The sequence below is a fragment of the Narcine bancroftii genome, chromosome 1, assembly GCF_036971445.1.
Source record: "Narcine bancroftii isolate sNarBan1 chromosome 1, sNarBan1.hap1, whole genome shotgun sequence".
Taxonomy (NCBI): Eukaryota; Metazoa; Chordata; class Chondrichthyes; order Torpediniformes; family Narcinidae; genus Narcine; species Narcine bancroftii.
The window spans coordinates 57251704-57276256 of NC_091469.1; the positions used below are offsets into that span (position 1 = coordinate 57251704).

General features: G+C 39.3%; 1 protein-coding gene across 8 annotated transcripts in view; it reads right to left on the reverse strand.

The window, feature by feature from the left end:
- LOC138758530 (probable global transcription activator SNF2L2) overlaps positions 1-24553 on the reverse strand; it is a 179236-nt gene that overhangs the window by 62472 nt on the left and 92211 nt on the right. For all 8 annotated transcript variants that reach the window (XM_069927575.1, XM_069927567.1, XM_069927585.1 and 5 more), the window contains 5 exons: positions 21627-21774; positions 20197-20360; positions 4630-4696; positions 2442-2552; positions 1288-1530 (listed from right to left, as the gene is read on the reverse strand). In XM_069927575.1, coding sequence (XP_069783676.1) covers positions 1288-1530; positions 2442-2552; positions 4630-4696; positions 20197-20360; positions 21627-21774 — 733 coding nt within the window. The remainder of the gene's footprint in view (positions 1-1287; positions 1531-2441; positions 2553-4629; positions 4697-20196; positions 20361-21626; positions 21775-24553) is intronic.

Consider the following 24553-nt stretch of genomic DNA (forward strand, 5'->3'; position numbering starts at 1 on the left):
ATATTTACAGGAGGTACTGCAGCATCTCACCAATGATCCTCAGACAGGACCAATGAAGGCTTATAAAATTCTGAAGGGGTGAGATGCACTGCTGGCAGGGAGAACATTTCCCTGATTATGACATCTAGGATGTGGGGTTACAACATCTGGACAATTATTTAGACTAAGATAAGGGAAAATTTCCTTATCCAAAGGTTGGTGATGCTATGAACTTCATTACATAAAAGTCAGGAGGGCACATTGCTGGATTCTTTGGCTTGGCTTCGCGGACGAAGATTTATGGAGGGGGGTAAAAGTCCACGTCAGCTGCAGGCTCGTTTGTGGCTGACAAGTCCGATGCGGGACAGGCAGACACGGTTGCAGCGGCTGCAGGGGAAAATTGGTGGGTTGGGGTTGGGTGTTGGGTTTTTCCTCCTTTGCCTTTTGTCAGTGAGGTGGGCTCTGCGGTCTTCTTCAAAGGAGGTTGCTGCCCGCCAAACTGTGAGGCGCCAAGATGCACGGTTTGAGGCGAGATCAGCCCACTGGCGGTGGTCAATGTGGCAGGCACCAAGAGATTTCTTTAGGCAGTCCTTGTACCTTTTCTTTGGTGCACCTCTGTCACGGTGGCCAGTGGAGAGCTCGCCATATAACACGATCTTGGGAAGGCGATGGTCCTCCATTCTGGAGACGTGACCCACCCAGCGCAGCTGGATATATTTATGATAAACATATAGTTATAAAAAGCAGCAACGAATGTGGAGAAAAAGCAGGACCAAAGTATTGAGATAGGTGATCAGCCTTGATTGTATTAAATGGAAAAAAGGATCAAATTGCCTCTTTCATCTATATAGACATTTTGCTGCTATTAGTATTAAATAGCAGTGTTTTCAGCATCAGTAAAATTGCATTCAATTCAGCTTTAATAAAGGGAAGGCAAATAATAAGCATGTTAAAAGGCATCTATTTCTAATTCTATCCACTTCCTGCTAGGTAATGACAGAGAATGAGAGGGAGGGAGAAAGCAAAAGAAAAAGAGAAAGATGCAGAAAAGAGGGCATACAAAAAATAGGAGCAGATTCCCATTGCTCAGACCAGGAATGATCACATCATAGGCCTCAACTCAATTTTCCTGTCTAATTCTGTAACCTTTTGATTATCCATCATCCAAAATTCCTTCTACTCTATAATATACTTAATGCTCTACATCAATCCAACCAAGATAAATGTAGAAAAATTCAATTAATTTCCCTAAATTTATAAAAGTACAACTTTAAATGGAAATGCAAAATAATTCAGCATGATCTTTACCCGTTCTCCAGTCATGGCAAATGGAGCATTAAACCATTGTTCGAAGGTGCTGCAGCTTTTGAAAATGGTTGGCAAAAGAAAATTCAGAAGAGCCCAGAGTTCAGGAAGTTTATTTTGCAGTGGTGTCCCAGTCAAGAGGACCCGGCGAGGTGCCACGTAATGAGTATTCAGCACCTGCGTCAGCTTACAATGGTGATTTTTCATACGATGACCTTCATCTACAATCATGTATTTCCATCGAAGCTACAAAATAGAGGGTAAAACCAGTGAATCAAAACAGCTAGCCCATAAATTCTGCAAGAAAATGAATTATGCAACTGAGAATATCTGGAAAACCACTAAAGACACACCACTAATGTTGGTGGAGACAATGTTTCGTATTTGATGACATATAAGACCCCCCCCCACCCCACCTTTTCTGCTGGAATATAACGTTTTTTTTATAATGTATTTACAGGTTATTGAATTATGTAGCTGCAATACAGCAGAAAGAAAAATACTTGGACAAAACATGCAACTAGGACAACAGGAATTTTTTTTTAATAATACTGCTTTAATTTACAAGAGAAAACAAAAGCAGCTCAGCTATAGCAGAAAACATTTTATAAAAACAAACTGCTGCTGTTGGTCTCTGTGCTAGTCCTGGTGCCCTGCTTTCTCCTGGCGGCCAACTGTCCTGCTCTCTCCCGGTAGCCTGCTATCGATCCCCACGCTGGTCCTACTGCTGCACTCCCAGAGAGGGAGGGGGAGAGAGGGGTGGAAGAATCAGTGTGGGGACTGGTGGAGGGCTGTTGGGAGGAGAGGGCAGCAGGACCAGTGTGGAGACCGACAGTGGGTAGCCAGGAGTCTCCTGACAGCCCACCACCAGCCCCCACACTGATCCCACTGCCCCACTCCCCCCAGACAGCCCACCACCAGCCCCCAACAATAGATGGCAGTGATGCTAGTGAGCCACGCAGCAATGATGATCATTGTTGGCATTACTTACCATTTCAACTATAAGGCCTGGGGGATATTTTTGAGCCATTTTTTAGGGGGAAAAAAGTGGGTTTTATATGCCATCAAATATGGTACTTTGAAGATATTCCAAGACCAACAACCAACACTATTTACATATGGTAAATACAGTTTGTTAGGAAGGTAATCTGTCTTACCTTAGCAAGAACATGTTTGTCTTTTATAATGTATTCGTACGTGGTTAAAAGAACATTAAATTTTCCACTGCGCAATTGTGGAATAAATGACCGACGAAGTGCAGGTGTACCCTAAGAAGTAATGAAAGTTTTCTTAGAATGGCAACCTAACAAATATTTACATGTATTTCTAGCACAGATCTTAAAATGTAAAAAGTGCAACACTTTATTAAAATTACATTACCTTGCCCCAACTGTATTTATTCACACATGTAAAACAATTTTAAGCTTCTTCAGATAAAAAAATTCCAGTTAAATTGTACATTTATGTTCAAAACTTTAACTCAGCTCACATTTGGAGTTCCTTTCTTATACCCAGGGTCAAACTATGAATATATTTTAACTTTACATGTTTTAGTTAAAATGGCAAAGCTGAAAGAGAAATGTCCAAAAATAAAGTACCCGTCATAAAAAATTAGCCGAGCATAATACAGTTTACAATTTTCTTCTTCCATTCTTGATACTAACTTCTATTTTTTTTCTTTAATAAGGATCCAATGTCAAAAATTATCCAATACTACCAATGTACTGTATAACAAGTTAACTCCATAGAACATTACAGCACAGAAACAGGCCACTTTAGCCCTTCTAGTCTGTGCCGAATCATTTTTTTTGCCTAGTCCCACTGACCTGCACCCAGTCCATAGCCCTCCATACCTCTCCCATCTATGTACCTGTCCAAATTCCCCATAAATGTTAAAATTGAGCCCAGATATACCACCTCAGCTGGAAGCTAGTTCCCCACCCCCCCCCCCCCACCACTCGCTTCCCTCATGTTCCCCCTAAACATTTCCCCTTTCACTCTTAACCCATGTCTTCTGGTTTGTATCTCACCTACCCTCAGTGGAAAAAGCCTACCTACATTTACTCTATCTATCTCCCTCATAATTTTAAATACCTCTATCAAATCTCCCCTCATTCTTCTACGGTCTAGGGAATAAAGGCCAAACTTGTTTAACCTTTCCCTGTAACTGTTCCTGAAGTCTGGGCAACATCCTAGTTAATTTTCTCTGCATTCTTTTTATCTTATTGATACCTTTCCTGTAGTTAGGCGACCAAAATTGAACAAAATTTGGCCTCATCAATGTTTTATACAACTTTACCATAACATCCCAACTCCTGTACTCAATACTTTGATCTATGAAGGCCAATATGCCAAAAGCACTCTTTACAACCCTATCCAGCTGTGATGGCACTTTCAGGGAATTATGTATCTGTATTTCCAGATCCCTCTGTTTTACCGCATTCCTCAGTGCCCTACCATTTACCATGTATATCCTTTCTTGGTTTGTCCTTCCAAATTGCAACACCTCACACTTGTCTGCATTAAATTCCATCTTCCTTTTTTCATCCCATTTTTCCAGCTGGTCCAAATCCCTCTGCAACCTTTGAAAATCTTCTTCGCTGCCCACAACACCTTCAGTCTTAGTATCATATGCAAACTTATAATCCAATTTACCACATTATCATCCATTATGAAAAACAACAATGGTCCCAGCACTGATCCCTTGAGACACACCACTAGACACAAGCTTTCAGTCCGAGAAGCAATCATCCACCACTACTCTCTGGTTTCTCCTGTCCAGCTATTGTCAAATCCAGTTCACTACTTCACCAGGAATACCTAGCATCTGAACCTTCCTGATTAATTTCTCATGCAGGTCCATGTAGCCAACATCCACAGCCTTTCCTTCATCAACTTTCCTGGCAACCTCCTCCAAAAACTCTAAGATTGGTTAAACATGCTCAAAGCCATAATGACTATCCCTAATCAGTCCATGCCTATCCAAATATTGTATATCTGAATCATTTTTGCTAATAACCCCAGGTTCAATGACATATATAGCTCTATCAAAATAAAACATTGGATATCTAGCCAAATCAACACAATGGTGATTCTTGTGTTGTAGACTGATTTGTTTAATTGGAAAATACTGGTATTAGCAATTTATACTACTGTATTAATATTCAAAACGAATTGTGTATTAGTATGCAGCTCTTTTTACGTTCTCCTCTTTAACTAACATTTTTATTTGGATCTGGCAATGAACATTTATTATTCATCTGAAATGCAAAACATACATAATGAAATTAAATTAAAATAATATTAGATTAGATTTATTTAGAAGACAAGAAGAAAAAAACTAACCTTATAAGAAATTTTCACAACTGATGGTGCCCACTTATCAAACTCATATACCCAGTTGGATAAAGTTCTAAAGAGAAATACATAAGAGTTCAGTGACAACTCTAAGTTCAAACATTATAAAATGTTTAAGCTAGAAAGCTTGAATTTATCAATCACTACTTGATCAACATAGAATACTTTTTTTAAAGGAGTTATTGCATGGGGGTAGCAGCATTTCGTACAAACGAAAAACAGACATTTCCTGAAAGGCCTCAAGTTTTATCCTCTATGGATGTTGCATGACTTGCTGAGTTTCTCCAGCAGTTTTGTGTTCTTAACCCCACCATCTTTGAATACACACCATCTCTCTGTGAATATGCAGAGATGTTCTTGACAGTTGAGATGTGATCCCATTATGAATATGTAATTCTGCAGATCTATTTGCCCACACCCAAAATATTGACAGTGAAGCATTTTCAATCACCTGCTGTCATCCCTGTGCTTAAAGAGCAGAAAGCCTCATTGTATTTGGAAATTCTTCAGAGGTCTGTTTGTAATGCATCTGTGACCCCAGTCCATGTTCTTTAAAAATCATAACATTTGGAACCTCGTCTAGGATATGCTCACGATCACATAGCCAATGATCTCAACAATTTAACACGATGAGAATTTTTTTTTGAAAAGTGTAACACATTAGATCTGTTCAGGCCAAGACTGTAGGATCATAATGTATCAAAGCACAGAGCAGAAAGCTGGAGAGAGAGAGATTGTATGTGAATGTGTAAGCGACCAGCCATTAAACTATGTTGGATTTTTCAGTCCAATGGTCATAGGCTGTGGAATTGATTACTCATCATTTGGGATGTCAGGGTACATTATACTCACTCAGTGTACTTTCACAACTGTGGGTGGCCTCTGTGTTAGTGTTATGTGACAAATGCAGACACTTAGTGTGTGGGATATTATTAGGGATGCTTGAGAGAATGTTTTCTTTAATTTTTTTAAATAAACTTTGTTTACGAATATATAAAGTATATATTTTTAAAAGACACAAAAAAAACCCAACCCCCTTAAAAAAGAGAAAAAAAAACCCCATATACACCCCCCTTAGCCCTCTAAAAAATACATATATCAGTTACTTATTCATTGCTGCGGAATGTGCCAAACCTTTACAATTTTTTTTAAGAAACAGAAAAAAACAAAAATATGTACCTCCAAACCCATAGGTCTCAAATATGGAGACCACATCTTCACATAAAATAAATAATTATTATGTAAATTATATGTTATCTTTTCCAAACAAACACAAGCTTTCAATTCATCAAGCCAACGATTCATATTCAAATCTATATCACTCTTCCATGTAATCGCAATACATTTTCTTGCCACTGCTAAAGCTAAACGAGTAAATTCACATTGAGATTTTTCCATTTTTAAATCCCTTGTCAAAGTTATAATATTCCCCATTAAAAAAAACATGGGATCCAATATTAAAGTAATCTCAAATAAATCCTCCAAAAACTCTTTAATTTGTATCCAAACAGACTTAACCTTATCACACAACCAGACGGAATGAAAAAAAGTACCAATTTGAGTCCCACAGTGAAAACATAAATCCAAATTACTAAATCCATATCTTTTTAACTTTTCTGGAGTTAAATATAACTGATGTAAAAAAATTATAATTCACCAAACTATACTGTACATTAATCAATTTAGTCACACTATCTTCACACATACATCTTGCGTTAATTCCAAAGATAAATCTTTTTCCTATTTATTCTTTGATTTATCTAATTCCGGTTTAGCAATTTTTTCTTGCAACAAAGAATACATTTCTGAAATAAATCCCTTCTTTACCCCATTTACAATTAAATTTTCAAATTTAGTTAACTATGGTATCTTCAATTCTCGCCCAAAATTTTCTACTACTAAAGCACGTACTTGATAATATGCAAACAAAGAATTTAATGGCACCTCAAATTTTTCCCAAAGTGTATTAAAAGAGAGAAATATCTCTTCTTCAAAACAATCCGCTAACACTTTAATACCTTTCAGTTGCCAGATCTTTAAATATTGATTGTTCATCGAGAAAGGTATTAACTTATTCTGATATAATGGAATATGTAATGAAACCTTGTCTCCAGTTCCGAATACCAAATTTCTTTTATACCAAACCTCACATAAATGTCGTAACAATGGTACATTATAATTCTGCAAAAGTCCATCTAAATATAAATTGATGTATAATAGAATCAGAAATCTGTGCTAATTCCACTTTAGCCCAGCTAGGAGATTGACTAACATCAAGCATTCGATTAATAAATCTGAAAATTAGGTAATAATAATTCTGAAAATTAGGTAATTGTAATCCTCCTAATGCACATTTCCATGTGAGATTTTGCTCTCATCATAAAAACATTCTTACTACCACATTTAACTCTTTAAAAAAAAACATCTTTGGAAGCGAACATGGAATTGATTGAAAAAGATATTGAATATAAGGAAAAATATTCATTTTGATACAATTCACACATTGCATCAAAGTCAGAGGAAGATCCTTCCATTTAATTAAATCAGCTTTAATTTTTGTAATAAAAGAATATAATTCAACTTATACAAATGCTGATAGTTTGCGTCAACCACTACTCCTACATAATTAATTTTCTTAGTCCATCTAAACTGTGTAATCTGTCTACAATCTGTATAATCTTCCTCTATAATTGGTAATATTTCACTCTTATCCTAATTAATTTTATAACCAGACATTTCTCCATATTGTATCAAACAATTTTGCAAAAGTTGTAACGATTGCTGGGGATTTGTTAAATAAATTAATACATCATCTGTAAACAAATTAATCTTATATTCCTCCTCATTTATTTTAATCCCATTAATTCTATTATCCTGTCTCACTGCTTGAGCTAATGGTTCTATCACCAATGCAAACAAGGCTGGTGACAAAGGATAACCTTGCCGAATAGATTGTGTTAAATTTTCGGAATCTTTTTCTAGAGCTATTATTACAGTTATTCCATAAAAAGAAAGGGACCCACTGAAAGTTGTGTTATTTCAAACAATATCTATACTGAATGCAGATTATAAGATAGTAGCTAAGGTATTAGCAAATAGACTTGCAAAGTTTTTACCAATATTTAATACATACTGAAAAAGCAAGTTTCATTAAGAATAAATTTGCTTCTGATATTATTGCTAGATTATTAATGCTGATTAATGTGTCAAAAAGTTGTTTGAATCAATCAATGATAGTAGCATTAGACGCGGAAAAAGCATTTGATCGAGTTGAATGGTATTTTTTATTTAAAGTACTTGAAAGATTTAAGTTCGGACATTTTTTTTACTGGTTGGGTTAAAGCCTTATATAAAAATCCTTCAGCTAGAGTGGTGACAAATGGACTAATTTCCGATATGCTTGAGAGAATGTCTTGACTTATTCTGGAAAGCTGAAAAGTATTCTTGTTTGTGAAAATGTATGATTTTGCAATGAAATATTTTCTGTGACACAAAGATGAGAACTCAGCGATGTGTTCCTTCATTTCTTTCCTTTTCTTGTCTTTTTTTTGTTACTGGAGTTGAAATAGAAATTATTGTAAAAGACAACTGGGTCTAAGGCTCAGCAAGAAATGCCAATGCACAAATAGCAGAACTGGAGAAGGAACAGGACCAGCATAGAGAAGAGTTAGGGATCAATCTAAAAATGTAAAGATGCAGCAAGAAAGATACAAGTTAGAAACAGATAGGATTAGAATAATGCAAAGACAAAGGGTCAAAAGGTAGCTGCAGTACAAGTAATCACTTTTAAAAGTTATCCTATCAAGCCATAGAGAAACCATGACAGGAGATTTTTAAAAAATCCAGATACATGTCCCAGAAATGAGTGTAAGCAAAGATTGAAAATAAAATGGTTCTGGATAGATGTTTTAATTGTTGTTGTCGAGTGGGACACATTGCTGAGAATGTAAGACAAACAGGCCATGTGTTCCATAATTAACCATGGATACAAGTGTGGAAAAGCTTGAAAGTTCATGGAATTTTGGTTGATGCATGTAGGTTTGAATGCTTCTCTAAAATGTGATTTATTTTAAAATATGTTAACTGTTTAACCTTCAAGAGAACATGTTGATGAGAGGGTTTTTAAATGTTGCATGAGGTGTGGCAACTCTAAGTCATTTTCCTTTGCAATGAGATTGTATGCATGATTGAATCAATAAATGAAAAGGATTATTTTTAATATGTTTGTCAAATCTATATTGGGAGTATGTTTGAATTACTCCATTCCTTCAAGGAAATGGATGTGATCAAGTGAAATATTCATTACATAAGATGAAATAAATTTTAAGTCCTCTTGTGTATTAAGAAGCTGTGTGACTGTCTGAATTGTATGGGAACCATCCAATCTTTACTTTCATTCTTACATAATCTTTCAGCCGAAACCTTTGGGACCAGACACTTTTCGGAATTTTTCGGATAATAAACTAATAGTAATGGCGGTAATTGCACTGATTTCAGATTCGTGCAAAACAAAGACATACTCCAACTAGAAGGGTCTCTGTATGGGGGGGGAGATGGGGGGAGGGTTGCTTTGGCAACTCCCTGCAACTCGGCCAATCTGCGCTGGCTTGAAACTGTGGCAAGAGCTGGACAGGCAGCTCCTTTCGCGACAGGTTTACCATAGCTCCACATGCTGCTGCATGAAAAGGTTTGAACGGATGCTCACCGCTTTGGGGGACTACCAGTCATGCAAACACTGATCTTTCTGACTGGAAGCCACTTTCAAACAGCATGTGAGAATTAAGCGGCAGCATGGTGCCTGAGGTGCCCTTGTTTTGGCGGCAGAGATGCTGCTGCTGCTCGCACACCCGGGCACACCTGCAGCTGCAGGAACTTGGGCATGTTGTGCCTTCCGCCACCACTTTGGGTGGAAGTACGACAATGCAAACATCATCTTCGAGGTGGAAGTGGAAACCAAGGGCTACATTAGACTTAGGATCTCTCCAAAAGGATCCATGACTCCTCCAACGGGATCCATGGCTCCTCCAATGACCATATCAGTCCGACGTGGTCACTGGAGGAGTATCTCAAGGTAAGGATGGTCAGGTGCAGGCACAATTGCACGACTGAAACTGTGCATTAGTTCAAAGACTTGTTCCAGTGTCATCTGTTTCATGAACAGAGGTTTCTGTCTCAGCAGTGTGTCTTTAATTTAATAAATTGCCATAATCTCACACTCACTCTTCTCTTTCTCTCTTTGGCTTGGCTTCGCGGACAAAGATTTATGGAGGGGTAATGTCCACGTCAGCTGCAGGCTCGTTTGTGGCTGACAAGTCCGATGCGGGACAGGCAGACACGGTTGCAGCGGTTGCAAGGGAAAATTGGTGGGTTGGGGTTGGGTGTTGGGTTTTTCCTCCTTTGTCTTTTCTCAATGAGGTGGGCTCTGCGGACTTCTTCAAAGGAGGTTGCTGCCCGCGGAACTGTGAGGCGCCAAGATGCACGGTTTGAGGCGATATCAGCCCACTGGCGGTGGTCAATGTGGCAGGCACCAAGAGATTTCTTTAGACAGTCCTTGTACCTCTTCTTTGGTGCACCTCTGTCTCGGTGGCCAGTGGAGAGCTCGCCATATAACTCGATCTTGGGAAGGCGATGGTCCTCCATTCTGGAGACATGACCTACCCAGCACAGTTGGATCTTCAGCAGCATGGATTCGATGCGGTCGGCCTCTGCCATCTCGAGTATTTCGATGTTGGTGATGAAGTCGCTCCAATGAATGTTGAGGACACTAATAAATGCACATTATTCCATGCCATAACACGGCGCTGGATGCGGGTGAGTCATGTCGGGTCATGTTTTGACCCAAACGCAAGGTTTGGTGTGCAGACGACAGCCATGGAAAAAATGTTCGGTTTTCAGGTTTCAGTTTTAAGAATTTCGGATAAAAGGTTACGTACCTGTACTTGCTGGTCATCTTCACTGTGGAAATGAACTGTTTATTTTAAGGTTTTCAGTTATTTATGAAGGTTCTGGAGAAGTAATAATTTAAATTATGTTCTTAATTTTATTGAGAAATATTCTGGGGCGGAGTTAATGGGGTATAAATTAGGTAGCACAGACTCAAAAGGCCAAATTGGCTTGTACGTCTAAATTTTTTTAAATTAAAAGGCCTGGACTCAACACTGGCTATGTGAAATTTAAGGTGTTTGAAATACAAATGCTTCGGTACTGGATATGAGATTTCCAAATTTTTTAGAGAAGTTAGCATTTTAGGAAATTGGTTATTATTGTGTACTCAAGTTGGGAATTTGAAAGTGGTATTTTGCAAAACAGTTTAGAATAAATGGGGATGATTTTCAATGTTGTTTTTCTAAAGGGGCCATGGAAATATTGTTAGCAAGAAGGAAAAGAAGATCCTATGACATTTTATAATTGTATTAAAAACAAGAGAATTACTGGAGAAAGGACAGGACTGCTCAAGGCCAAAGGAGGAAATTTATGTTTAAGAATCAGAGATAGTGGGCGAGGTATTAAATGAGTACCTTCCATCAGTATTCACTAAGGAGAAGAATATGGAGTATAGTGACATAGAGCATAGTGTGGAGAATCTTAAATATATTACTGCATTTTGAGATCAAGAAAGAGATGGTGCTGGGTCTTCTGAGGAACTTTAAGATGGGTATACTCCCCTGAAACAGAATCCTCAACTTCCTCATTGGAAGACCACAGTACTAATCAGTAACATCTCCTCAATGACAATTATCTGGTGAAGTTGATGTTAATGCCATCTGGTTGGACAATGCTCAATCGGAATGAGGTGTTGTTCCTCCATTTTGCGAGTGGTCTCAGTCCAGCAGTGCAGGAGAACATGGACAGACATGTCAGCATTGGAATGGGGAGGGTAAGGTGGGAATTTTAAACGACTCTATGGTAATGCATTTTGGTGGAAAGAAATGGGCAGACTTTTTTTTAAAATGGAGATAAAATTGAAAATACCCAAATGTAAAGGGACCTGGGAGTCCTCGTGCAGGATAGCCTGAAGGTTATCTTGCATGTTGAGTTGGGGTGAAGAAGGCAAATTCAATATTGGCATTCACGTTAAAAAGAGTAGAATACAAGAGGAGGGATGTGATGTTGAGGCTTTATAAGAGATGCAGAAGAATTTCTTCAGCCAGAGGGTGGTAAATTTGTAGAATGTGTTGCCATTGTGTGGAGGCCTGGTCATTAGCTGTATTTAAGACAGTGATTGATAGGTTTTTGATTAGCCAGGTCATCAAAGATTATGGGAGAAGACTGTGCAGTGGGGCTGAGTGGGAAAATGGATCAGCTCATTATTAAATGGCAGAGCAGACTCGATGGAATAAATGGCCTATTTATGCTCCTATGCCTTACGGTATTAAAGATTGCCCCCTGTGAGATGCCCACTATTTCAGTGGACAGAGCCAAGATGCTCAACCAAGCAATCTCCCAATCTGTGGCCAGTCTCTCGACATAAAAGAGACTATAATGGGAGCACCGGATGACCCCTGCAGATTTACATGAAGTGTTACTTCACTTGGAAGGACTGTCTGGAGCCCCGAATGGTAGTGAGGGAGGAGGTATGGGTGCAAGTGTAGCAGTTCTTGAAGTCACAGGGGGGCAATTGATGGGAAGGGAGGAGTGGGCGAAGGAGTCATGGAGGAAGTGGTCCCTGCAGAAGTCAGAGGAGAAGATGTGTCTGGTGGTGGGATCACATACTTAGCGGTGAAAATGACGGAGAATGATATGTTGGATGCAGAGTCTGGTAGGTGAGAACAAAGGGAATCCTGTCATTGAGTATGGGAGTGGAGGGGGCCAGGACAAATGTGCAGGAAATGCAGACTCACTCTTAAGTTTTAAGAATAAATTGGATTGATACGTGGATGGGAGTGGTCTGGAGGATTATGGAATGGGGTAGGTCAGTAGGACTAGCAGAATGTTGTTTCAGCACAGACTAGAAGGGCCAAATGGCCTGTTTTCTGTGTAGTTTTTATGACTGAGTAGATAGTGGTAAAAGGGAAGCCACGTTTTTTTTAAGAGACATCTTGGATGATGTCGCATGGAAGACCTCACTTTGGGAGCAGTTGCAATGAAGATTTAAGAATTGTGAGAAAGTAATGGAATCTTTACAGTGGACAGGGTGTGGAGTGTAGTTGAGGTAGCTCTGGGAGTTGGTGGATTTGTAGAAAACATCCTACCAAGGCTGTCTAAGCCTTTAAGACCAAAACTGAAAAACTGTTTCTGTGACATGTATTCAGGTCAAAAAGGCCACAAGAGATAAGTTTATGGGACTTGCACATGACTTGAATGGTAAAGTACTGGAGACAGACTTCACTGGAAACTGAGGGATATAAATTCATTTGAAATAGTTTGTTCTGTGGAGCTTCTGTTTCAGATTGAATTGTGCCAAGAGGAGGAGAGAAGGCGAAGGACCATGATTGTCAGTACCAGTGGACTCACCTGACATTAAATTAATAAAGAAAATTGTACATAATTCACTAGAGTCACGCAGAAGGCTGGAGATGCTGGAATCTGAAGCCAAACAATCTGCAGCAGGAACTCATCAAGTCAGTGGGAGGTGGGAGGAAAAAAAAAATGGTTGATGTGAACCGAAACTCTTCATCAGGCCAAAGAGATGTGTCTGGTAAAATGCAGATGAGGGTCAGCTTAGATCAGGGACTGGGCTAAATATAGCCAACCACTGGTGACCATAGAGAAACAGAGAGAAGGCAGACCAAAAGATAATCATATTGCTAACAATCTTGTTACAGAAAATGCAAATAATAAATATCTGCCTTTTGATCATACCTGGATGAAGGGAGGCCTGTGGACTCAAGTGATTGGGAATGTAAATGTAAAGGCTTTGAAGCAGCATATCTATAAACCATGAAAGAAATACTAAAAAGTAACAATAATTGGATTTCACAATGAAGGATATCTCTGGGTGTAGATGCTTAGTGTGATAGGTCAGCATCGAAAACTTTTGGAAAAAGACAGTAGAAGGGATCAATTATAGCAAGAATAAAATGTTACCCATTTTAAGGACCATGCAGACTGAACTAAGTGAGAGAAGAAAAATTGTAACATTATGTTGGATCAGATGGCAAAAAAAGAAATTGAAGGACCATACTCTTGCTTGAGACCAGACACACTCCTGTGACCATCCAACTCTTGCAAAACTGTAAAGCAACCCATGAATAAGCAGTCTGCAGAGAGAGTCATCTCTCAGTACTGGTAGAAAGTTGCTGTTGAACATCTAGGGTCCCAACAAAGGTGTATGCATATGAAGAGGTATTGTTAGAGCTAAGATGTACTCACATTGTAAATACATAATTCTACAGAGCTATTTGCCCGTGCTCTTGATGTTGAAATTGTATTCAATCACCTGAATCAGTATCGTCATGAACAAGTCATGAAATTCGTTGTTTTGCAGCAGCATCATTTTGCAAACATTCATATAAACCACTTTACAACAATAAATCAAAGTAAGGCAGTGTCTTTGGTTCATTGAATGTTCAGGAATCTGATGGCAACGGGAAAGAAGCTGACCTTGTGCCGCTGAGTGCTTGACGTAATGCTCCTATAACCTTTTTTCCAATGTTAGCAGAGTGAAGAGGGCATGGCCTGGATGGTGGAGGTCTTTTAAGGTCAGAGGTTGCTTTCTTAATACACTGTCTCTTGTAGGTGTCCTCAATGGAGTGAAGTCTGGTGCCCGTGATGTCGCAGGCCAAGTTAACAACATTCTGGAGCTTTTTCTTGTCTGTACCAGACAGTGACGCAACCTGCTAGGATACTCTCCACGGTACACCAGTAGAAATTTTCGAGTCTTCTGTGACGTAACAAATCTTCTCAAACACTTTACAAGTACAGCCGTTGGAGAGTCTTCTTCATGACTGTTTTGACATGGAGGCTCCAGGACAAATCCTTGGAGATGTTGACATCCAGAAATTTGAAGTTCTTGACCCTCTCCTCTACTGAGCCCTCAATGAGGACTGGATCATGTTCTCCTGACTTCCTCCTGAAGTTCACAATCATCTCCTTGGTTTTGCTAATGTTGAGTGCAAGGTTGTTGGCGTGGTACCACTTAACAAGCTGATTTATCTCCCTGCTGTATGCTTCTTCATTGCCGTTTGCGATTCTGCCGACAACTGTGGTGTCATTGGCAAATTTGTAGATAGCACTGGAATTGTGCCTGGCCAAACAGTCATGGGTATATTGAGTAGAGCAGTGGGAAAAGGATGCATGCTTGAGGACCACCTGTGTTGATAATCAGTAAGGAGGTTGTTTTTACCAATTTATACTGACTGTGGTCTTCTGATGAGGAAGTCAAGGATCCAGTCACAGAGTGTGGTGAAGAGACCCAGGGTTTGTAGCTTCTTTACCAGCACTGAGGGAATAATGGTGTTGAAGGCTCAGCTGTAGTCGATGAAGAGCAGCCAGCTGCATGAGTTGCTGTTTTTTGAGGTGATCCAGAGCTGAGTAGAGAGCTAGCAATATTACACCTGCAATAAGCAAACTGCAATGGGTCCAGGCCTTTGCTTAATTCTGGCCACGACCAACTTCTCAAAGCATTTCATCACAGTAGATGTTAGTGCTACTGGGTGATAGTCATTGAGGCAGCTCACACTGCTCTTCTTGGGCACCGGGATGATTGATGCCCTTTTGAAGTAGGTGGGAACTTCTGCCTGCAGCAATGAGAGGTTGAAAATGTCCATTAACTCTGGCTAGTTGGTTGGCACAGATTTTCAGTACCCTGCCAGGTATGCCGTCAAGGACTGACACTTTGCGAGGGTTCACCCTCTTGAATGGTGTTCTGAGCTAAGCGTCAGAGACAGATATCATAGGGTTCTCTGCCTTTCCAGGGATTATAATAGGCACTGTTAGGTTCTCCTTCTCAAAGCGGGCATAGAAGGTGTCATTTCCTTGGTTAATTAAGTATCTCAGCCATCTATGGTGTTCACCCTTGCTTTGTAGGCTGTAATGATCTGCATTCCCTATCATAGTTGGTGTGTCTCTGTCTCTAGCTTTCTCTGGAATTGCCACTTTGCTTCAGAGATAGCCTTCCGCAGGTTGTATCTTGTCTTCTTGAAGAGATCTGCATTCCCAGCGTTAAATGCCCTTGATTTTGCCCTCAGCAGGTTACAATTCCTCTAATTCATCCAGAGCTTCTGGTTGGGAAACAACTGGTATTTGTGCGTGGGCACACACTGTTCCACACAGGCTTTGATGAAGTCAGAGACCCATGTTGCATATTCATTCAAGTCTAAGGATGAGTTCTTGAATATGGTCCAATCTACTTATTCACAGCAGTCCTGCAGACTGTCCTCCGCCACTGTCAACCATACTTTAGCCATCCTCACTACGGTGCTGAGGACCTCAGTCTCTGCTTGTATGCTGGAAGCAGAAGTACATCCAGACTTGCCGAAGTATGGTCGTGATATGGCTCGGTAGGTATTCTTCATGGTGGTGTAGCAGTGGTCGAGTGTGTTGACTCCTCTGGTCTCGCATGTGATACGTTGGTGGCAGTTCATTAGAGTCTTCTTCAAGATTGCATGATTGAAGTCCACTACAGTGATCGAGAAGGCATCAGGATGTGCTGCCTCATGGTTGCTAATCACAGTGCTCAGTCCCTCCAGTGCCAGACTGATGTTAGCCTGGGGTGGAATGTACACTGCGACCAGGATGATGGCAGTGAACTCCCTCAGCAGGTAGAATGGGTGGCACTTGATTGGCAGACGTTCCAGGTCAGGGGAGCAGGACTGGGACATAACCGTCATGACTGTGCACCGTGATGAATTAATAAAGGCACAAATTCCACCTCCCCAGATGTTTCCTGATGCTGGTGTCCAGTCAGTGCAGTGGAGGGTGTATCCCTCGGGCTGTAACGATGGGCCCGGAATTTCCCCGTTTAACGATGTTTCTGTAAAGCACATCATATAGCACTCCCTGATGCCTCTCTGATGTTGTAATCTGGCTCAGAATTCAGAGTTTGTTCTCCAAGGATTTTACATTGGGCTGAAGGATTGTTTGGAGTGGAAGCCTCAGGGCCCAGCCTCTTATCTTAATCTGTAGCTCCCCTCTGCGTTCACGTGGTTGGGTCTTCTTTAAATGGCCCATGGGTCTGCTGCTGTTAACTCCCTGTGGTGTTTTGTTATTTAAGAGTGTAAAACCACAATGTATTTGGAGATCCTCCAAAAGATTCTTCTAGAAAGTCTGCCTGCTACGCAGTACTTCCATATCAACAGCTCCAGACTTTGTGTAGCTTGTTCAAAGGTACAACATCTGCCATTTGCAAGTACAGCTCTAAATGTTATGGTTACATGTACACTGATTTGAGCTGATTCATGGATGGATATGAATAGAATTGTAAGCAAGTAAGTTTATTTTTGATTCAATTAGAGTGAACATCATGCATCTCTGTATGAATCAAGGCCACATTAAGCATGATTATAGTGGAATGCAAGCATATTCAAATTGTGAATTAATGGGAAGATAGTACTTGATGGCAATACTGATAATTAGAGTGGTACATTTGATACTTCTGTTAAATGTGAAGAGACTTGGTGACCTTTACAAATATAATTATTTTCCTTTCTGGACTGTATTTAATTTTATTTATTTTTTTCTTTGTTGGTGAAGACTGGATGATTAATTTTTATGAATAAATTCTCAGGATAGGCTGCTCGGTCTTTTTTGTTTTGTTTGTTTTTTTTCTTCTTAGATTAGGTGGGGTTTTATATAATAATTTTTTCTGTTTTTTTGAAGATTTCAGTTTTAGGAGATGAGAACATATTCGTTAATTGTGGTGTAATGCAATCTGTTATATCATATGATGTTAAATAGATTTTTTTTCTCCCTTCTTGATTATGTACTCCTAATCTCCTCATGTATTATTTACCTACAATATGATCAATAAAAAAGATTGAAAAATAAAGTACTGATAATTAGACTGATCCTGGGTTTTATAGAAGACATGTCTGAATGACCTTCACCACTTATGAGTAGATACCATTATATTGACAGCAGTGAAACAGCCTGACTGGAGAAAAGACTAGAAAGTAGCCCAAAGCCACTGAAATCCAAGTGGTAAATACAGACATTCAATCCTCTTAACACAACTGTGACCCTTTAAAAAACAAAATGCCTAATTAATTAAACAACTCTAATTAAATAACAACTCTAATTATCTGAAATGGTCAGGATTGCGCCTATGTCAGATAAATGGTCATTTTTAAAAAACAGCCCAGTAGCAACAGCAAATCACTTGTATCAATGTTTAAATAACAGCAAACAAGGAAAGTTTTTTTAAGTGTTAAAATAATGTTTAATTCTCACCAAAAAAATGCTGGCTCCAATGCCGCTACCAATCACCGAGACCTACCAACTGCCGCCGCCTATCCCCAACACGTCCTCACCGCTGCAGTCCATCCCTGGGGAGGTTTCCCAGGCTGGTGGAACACTCACTGGCAAGTCGATGGGCATCTGGCTCTCTGGTCACTGCAGTTTCCAATGCCCAAGACCCGACTCCGAATCTTCCCCTAGGCCTACCGCACACAGAGGAATCCAGTGTGCATGTGTGGTAGTAGGCCAAGGGGAGGATTTGGAATCAGTGTTGGAAGCTCAGGTGTGCCGAGGAGGGAGGGTAGGAAAGGGATGAGGGAAGGGGAGGGGAGGGAAAGCCACTGAGGCTGAGGTCCTGATCCTGCCCAGGAGGCCACTCTCCTTGATGACTCCAGGACAAGAGATTCTTCTGATCGCTTACAGCTGGGAGACAGTGGTATGCAGTTTGATTGGGAGAGTTGGAAAGAAAAGTTCAATAGGGCAAGGTAAAGAAGAAATGGGAGGGAGTCACCTGTAACGAGGACAATCTTCATTCTAATTTCATGTCAAGTGAATTTTTTTCAACCTGTGATATCAGAAACAAATCAGAAATCCTCAATTATCCAAAAGTTTTTCGGAGCTGGACTGACCGGCGACATTGGGCTGCCTGTGCAGGGTGGATCTCTGACTCCAGGCGGCAGCGGTGACCTTGGGCTCCCGACAGGAGTGCGGACCTTGAGCTCCCGGCAGGAGCGGGAACCTTGGGCTCCCAGGCAGGAGCAGGAACTTCGGGCACCCAGGCAGGAGTGGGAACCTCAAGATCCCAGTGGCGGCCAGCATTTTTTTTGGTGAGAATTAAACATTATTTTAATGCTTAAAAAGCTTTCCTTGTTGTTTGTTGTTGTTTAAACACTGTTACAAGTGATTTGCTGTTGCTACTGGGCTGTTTTTAAAAAGTGACCAGTTCTCTGAAAAAAAAAGCATTTCTCCTAATCGGAGTTGTACTGTATTTAGCCTTTTTTATATTCTCAGTATGCCAATGAAGGTACTTTGATGAAGGAAAATCAAGATTACTACTAATGAGATGAGGAAAACAACACTTATTGAAAGTACAGGTCGAGTACCTCTTATCCAAAATGCATGGGACCAGAAGTGTTTCGGATTTTGGAACACCATTTAAAAAATGCACTCACTCACTCAGACTTAAAGATACATGCATTCACATTACAAATATTTACATATGCACAAATTAACTGAAGCATACATATATTGAAAATTCTACACTCATTAATGCACTACTTACATCCGCTACGTACCGTTCCCCAACTGGGATTTCTGAACTCTATTACTCTATGGGACCACAGAAGAAAAAAGTTTCCAATTTTGGATTTTGGATTTCAGGTATTTGGATAAGGGGTACTCAACTGTATCAGGATAACAGGAAACACTGAAATGCTTCCAAGCATGCTAAAAAATTGTTAAAAGTAAAAGAAAACTCTATTCAGGACCTCTGGATGTCCAAAGTGCTTTACATCTAATTAAGAATTTAAAGTATTGAATAGAAAACTCCCATAAGTACAAAGTAATTTTTGTGACTTATTAGAAAGGTGGTTTTTGGCTAGAATTCTGGAGATACCTCCCTCATTGTTATTCATTGGATCTTTAATACTCCCCTAGGAGAGAAGTAATTGAGGGGATCATCTGAAAATATCTCTGACAATGTGGCACTCAGGGATCTCAAAATTTGGAGGTTAGCTTATGAGAAAGCAATGATTCAAAGAAAATCTGTGACAATGTAAATGCAAGCAGTAAAGATACCCAAAATAATTTTGTGTTTTAGTAAAAGGATTATTTCATTAAAATAAAAATTTGAAACATTATGTGTACTGTTCTATAGTTTCGGAGATCCATTTCCTTAAGCAGATAGGAAAGAGAAAAATAACTGAAAATAATTTGTACATTTACCATAACAGAAACATAGAAATTAGAAGGAGTAGGGCATCCATTCTAATCATTCAAATCCTTTCCTGTCCCTGCTTTCTCCCGATATTTCTTTTTTTTTAAAAAATCTCCTTGGGCTTACAACCGTATCTGACTCTCGTTGAATATATTTAATAGTTTGACTTCCATTACTTCCCACAGTACAAAATAATGAAATACAATAGCTGATAAACTGAATAAAAGTATGAAGCAGCTCACAGTAGTACATCAAATAGAACAGAGCAACTTGAGCAGACTTACGAAAGGGGAACAATAATGAGATAAGGTCCATTAAGTCTCTTGTGTTCCATCAGGTATGTAATGAGTCCAATAGTCTGGATTGTCTTTCCAAGTCCCATCTCATCAGCCAAAATTCCATTCAAATTGTTATTGTAAAGAGAGACCAGCCATTCCAGCCCCTGTAGCTGTACATTGCAAAAGAAAATACAATGTAGCATTAATAGTTAGAATTTATGAGAAAAATAGATTCAAATTTCAATGTTATTCACTTATATTTATAGCGTAATTCATAATTCAGTTCTGAACAAAAGTACAAAAAGCTTTCAGTTAATTTACATATGCAATTTAAAAAAAAATACAGCCCATAACACTCTCCCAAAAAAATAATTTTTGTAAAACTGCAATTAAATCAAAACTTATATAAAGACAGAATCAGAAGGTGATGGCACGGATCACGCAAGAGTTTAGCACAACGCTAATACAGCGCTTGCAACTGTGTCTGTAAGGAGTTTGTTGGCGTGGATTTCCTCCCACTTAATGTGACTTCAAGGGACAGAAAGGCCTGTACTCAGGCAGTATCTCTAAATTTAAAAAAAATGAACAAAATCACTTCTGTTCCCTATCCACCATTTCAGATGAGAAAGGAACTATTTTGGCTCACTGCCAATTCCTGGATATTCCATTTCATAGCCTCTTAATCACTGTTTGCCTAATAATCAAACAGTGGATTTCTATGATAAAGACAATGCATGGTATGCTAAATCAGGATTTAAGATAAGAATAGAAAACCATGCAAAAATTAGAATTATTTTAACATTTCAAATTCTATTATTTTGCCACACAAAACGTAAAAAGGATCCACAAAATTAAAGATTTAAAATTACAATCGCAGGACAGCATTTTTATAACTTAAAATAAAATAGTACTGGAAATTTTTGCCTGACCTACTTAGTATTTCCAGATTATGATGTTATAAATCTTTATTATGTATCTGCTGATCAATTTATTTTACTTCAAATTTCCAGCTCCTGAAGTATTTTTTTGTTTTTTTAAAAATATTGTGCATGTGTTGCAAGTAAAGAGACATAAATAGATGGTAATGACTAAATGCTCCCAGACTGTTGACCATTTTTTCATCAATTCCATGTCCCTGAAAATACTGGTGTTTGTTGTATCATAGTTAATGTCTGCTGCTCAACAGCTAATATTGACATATCATGATACTTGCATATTGGCATAGACAATGAATGATGATTGTTTACCGAAGCACTAAGGTCATTAGCCTTTTCTCATGTTTAACTTCTAGTGAGGGACATTGGTACCCATAGGTCTCCATCTTTTTTTTCCATCTGACTTCACGAGCAAAGATAATACAATGGGCAGTGGAAGAACTGGAGATCAAAATATTCCAACACACTTGCATTTAGGAGCCTTAATACTGTTATTCTTACTTGATACTGCTTAAGTGTTCCATTGATAAGGAGAGTAGATTGTTTCTCTACTCGCTCAGTTACTGCATGAGCCACAGCATAATATGACTGGGAACCTTTCATTCCTGCTCTCATGCTATATTCATCATCAACATCTTGCTTAGCACATCTAAAATCACAAAGAGAACCAAAGATAATATAACACAAAGGAACAGAAATACATTGTGCCATTAATACAGATATCTATAATTATCATTCTCACTCACAATTTCATTCAGTTAATGAATTACATAATTCTGAAGTAATGAAAGAACTAAAACATTGTTTTATAGCAATAAAAATGTATTCATTTAATTTTCTTGCAATTCTTAAAATGATGCAGCTCCCAAAATGCAGTTGTAGTAAATTAGGGCAACAAATAAATTGCAGGAGCCCAGTCATGTAAAGTTCCTGCAAGTTTCCACAAGTGTTAGATTTCAGATTTATTGTCAAAGTACATACATGACATAAGAAACTACCCTGAGATTTTTATTTCTGCGGGCAAGGCAGAATTACCACTTATTAGTAGTGCAAAAAAAAACTGTACACAGCATCTACATGAAAACAATAACTGTAAACAGATAACAAATATAAACAGACTGCAATAAAGAGAGAACAAAAATATCAATAAAGTGCACAAGTATGAGCCCTTAAATGAGTGTCTGTGAGTTTGTTGTTCAAGAGTCTGATGGTGGAGGGGTAGCAACTGTTGCTGAACCTGGTGGTAAGAATCTTGTGGTCTATACCTATTCCCTAATGGAAGCAGCGAGAAGAGCATGCGCTGGGTGATGTGGATCCTTGATGTTTGCTGCTGCTCTCTCACGGCAGCATTCCCTGCAGATGTTCTTGATAGTGGGGAGGTTTTTGCCTGTGATGTCCTGGACTGTTTCCACTATCTTTTGGAGGGCTTGTGCTCAGGGGATATTGGTGTCCCCATATCAGACAATGATGCAACCAGTCAACACACTTTTCACCACACATCTATAGAAATTTGCCAGTGTTTCTGGTATCATACCAAACCTCTGCAAACTCCTAAGAAGTAGAGGCACTTAAGTGCTTTCTTCATGATGCCTTTAGTCTGTTTGGTCCAGGAAAGATCCTATGAGATAGTGACTCACAAGAACTTTACCTCTGATCTCCCAGTGATCACTGGATAGTATACTTCTGACTTTCCTTTCCTGAAGCCAACAATCTGCTAGCTCTAATTTTGGTGACATTGAGTGCAAGGTTGTTGTTGGTGCACCATTCAGCCAACATTTCATTCTCCCTCCTAAATGCTGACTTATCACCTTTTTTATACAACCCACTACCGTGGTACGGCTGGCAAATTTGTAAATGATGTTATTGTCATACTGAGCCACACAGTCATAAGTGTAATGAGAGTAGAGCAGGGGCTAAGATCCCAGCCCTGTGGTGCTTTGCTACTGATGGAGAGAGTCATATATGGGGAAAATATCTACCATTTTCTGTTATTAGAACAAAATATTTGCAAGGGTAGTTTGTATACCAAGGCACAAGGTCAGCAGCCTCTACAATGATACACATATACTGCTCAGATTTTCAGTTGAGAAAACGAGCACAATGCTTCTAAGAGCTTAGAGGTGATCAGAACTTGAAGAATCAGAGTTTTATAGATTAGAGGGTCCCTGATAGCTGTTCCAGTGTTTTACCATGATGCAAATAAATTGCTGCAAGAGGCACTAATACCACTTGCAGCAAATTATTTGCATTATAGTAGGATTTCTTATTTATTATGCAAAATCTAATTTTGTAAAGCTTTAGAGATTATATTCATAGCACTGCATAAGTGTAGTCAGTAAGTTGCTGTAATTTTGGAACCATCAAATACAATATTTGGAAAATCTGGGATAAATCTCAATCATCATAATTCTGCCAAGGATAAGGATGCCTCTGCTCTAGTGTGTGGGCTCTGAGGCAATAAATGAGGTTTTTACGTGTTCTTCCATGGGAGTAGGCAGGCGGGCAGATTCTGAGGCGGCCCAGTGTGCTCCAGATTTAGAGCTTTGAGGTTCTCTGTACAATTCTGATTACTCCACCTCCACGTTAAATTGCTGTAGACCAAAAGTTTCCCAGGAGTAGTTTGCATTTCTTCTAAAAGGTTTTGTGCACATCATTGAATCAGTTCTTTGGTTCACTTGGTAATCTTCCCACGACAGTTGGAAATAGATCGGCCTCTGAATGTGTATTTTGCCATTCCATAAAAGAGACCAGATTGGAGGTGTGTGAGTTAGTTTCCAATCTGTCCTGTCGATTAATTCCATTCCATCAGGAAGTTCCTTAGGGTTGAGATATTATTACAGTGAGAAGGGGAGTGAGAAAGGTGTCCAGGCTATGACAAAGACTTGCTCTTCAGCTGCCTGACTGCTAACAAAACAAGGTTTTGAGTTTTTGTTCACTGAATCATCAGACTAAGATTCCATACATTACTGATAAGATATACCCTAAAAAATATATAGTTCTGCTGGAGTCCCAGAATTGAGACCAGGTCTTTTTTTCCATCGTTCATGGGATGTGGACTACAACATTAGCCAGCAATCAATTGCCTACCTCTAATTGTGAATATAGCAGTGAGCTACCTTCTGGAATTTCTTCCATCTTTGAGGTGTGGCTAAACCCAAAATACTGTTATGGAGGAATTTATAGGATAATGAAGGAATGGCAAAATATTTCCAAGTTAGGATGGTAGGCGACCGGAAGACAACTTCCAGATTGTGGTGTTCCCATCCTTTTGCTGTTCTTCTCACACTAACTCACACAGCTTGTGGGTTTAAGGAGTTTTGGCAAGTTGTACACAATGCTGCCATTGTGCATTCATTGTGGAGTGTAAGTTTCTGTGTGGGGTGCCTATCAAGCAGGCTGCTATGTCCTGAACAGAGTTGATCTTTTTG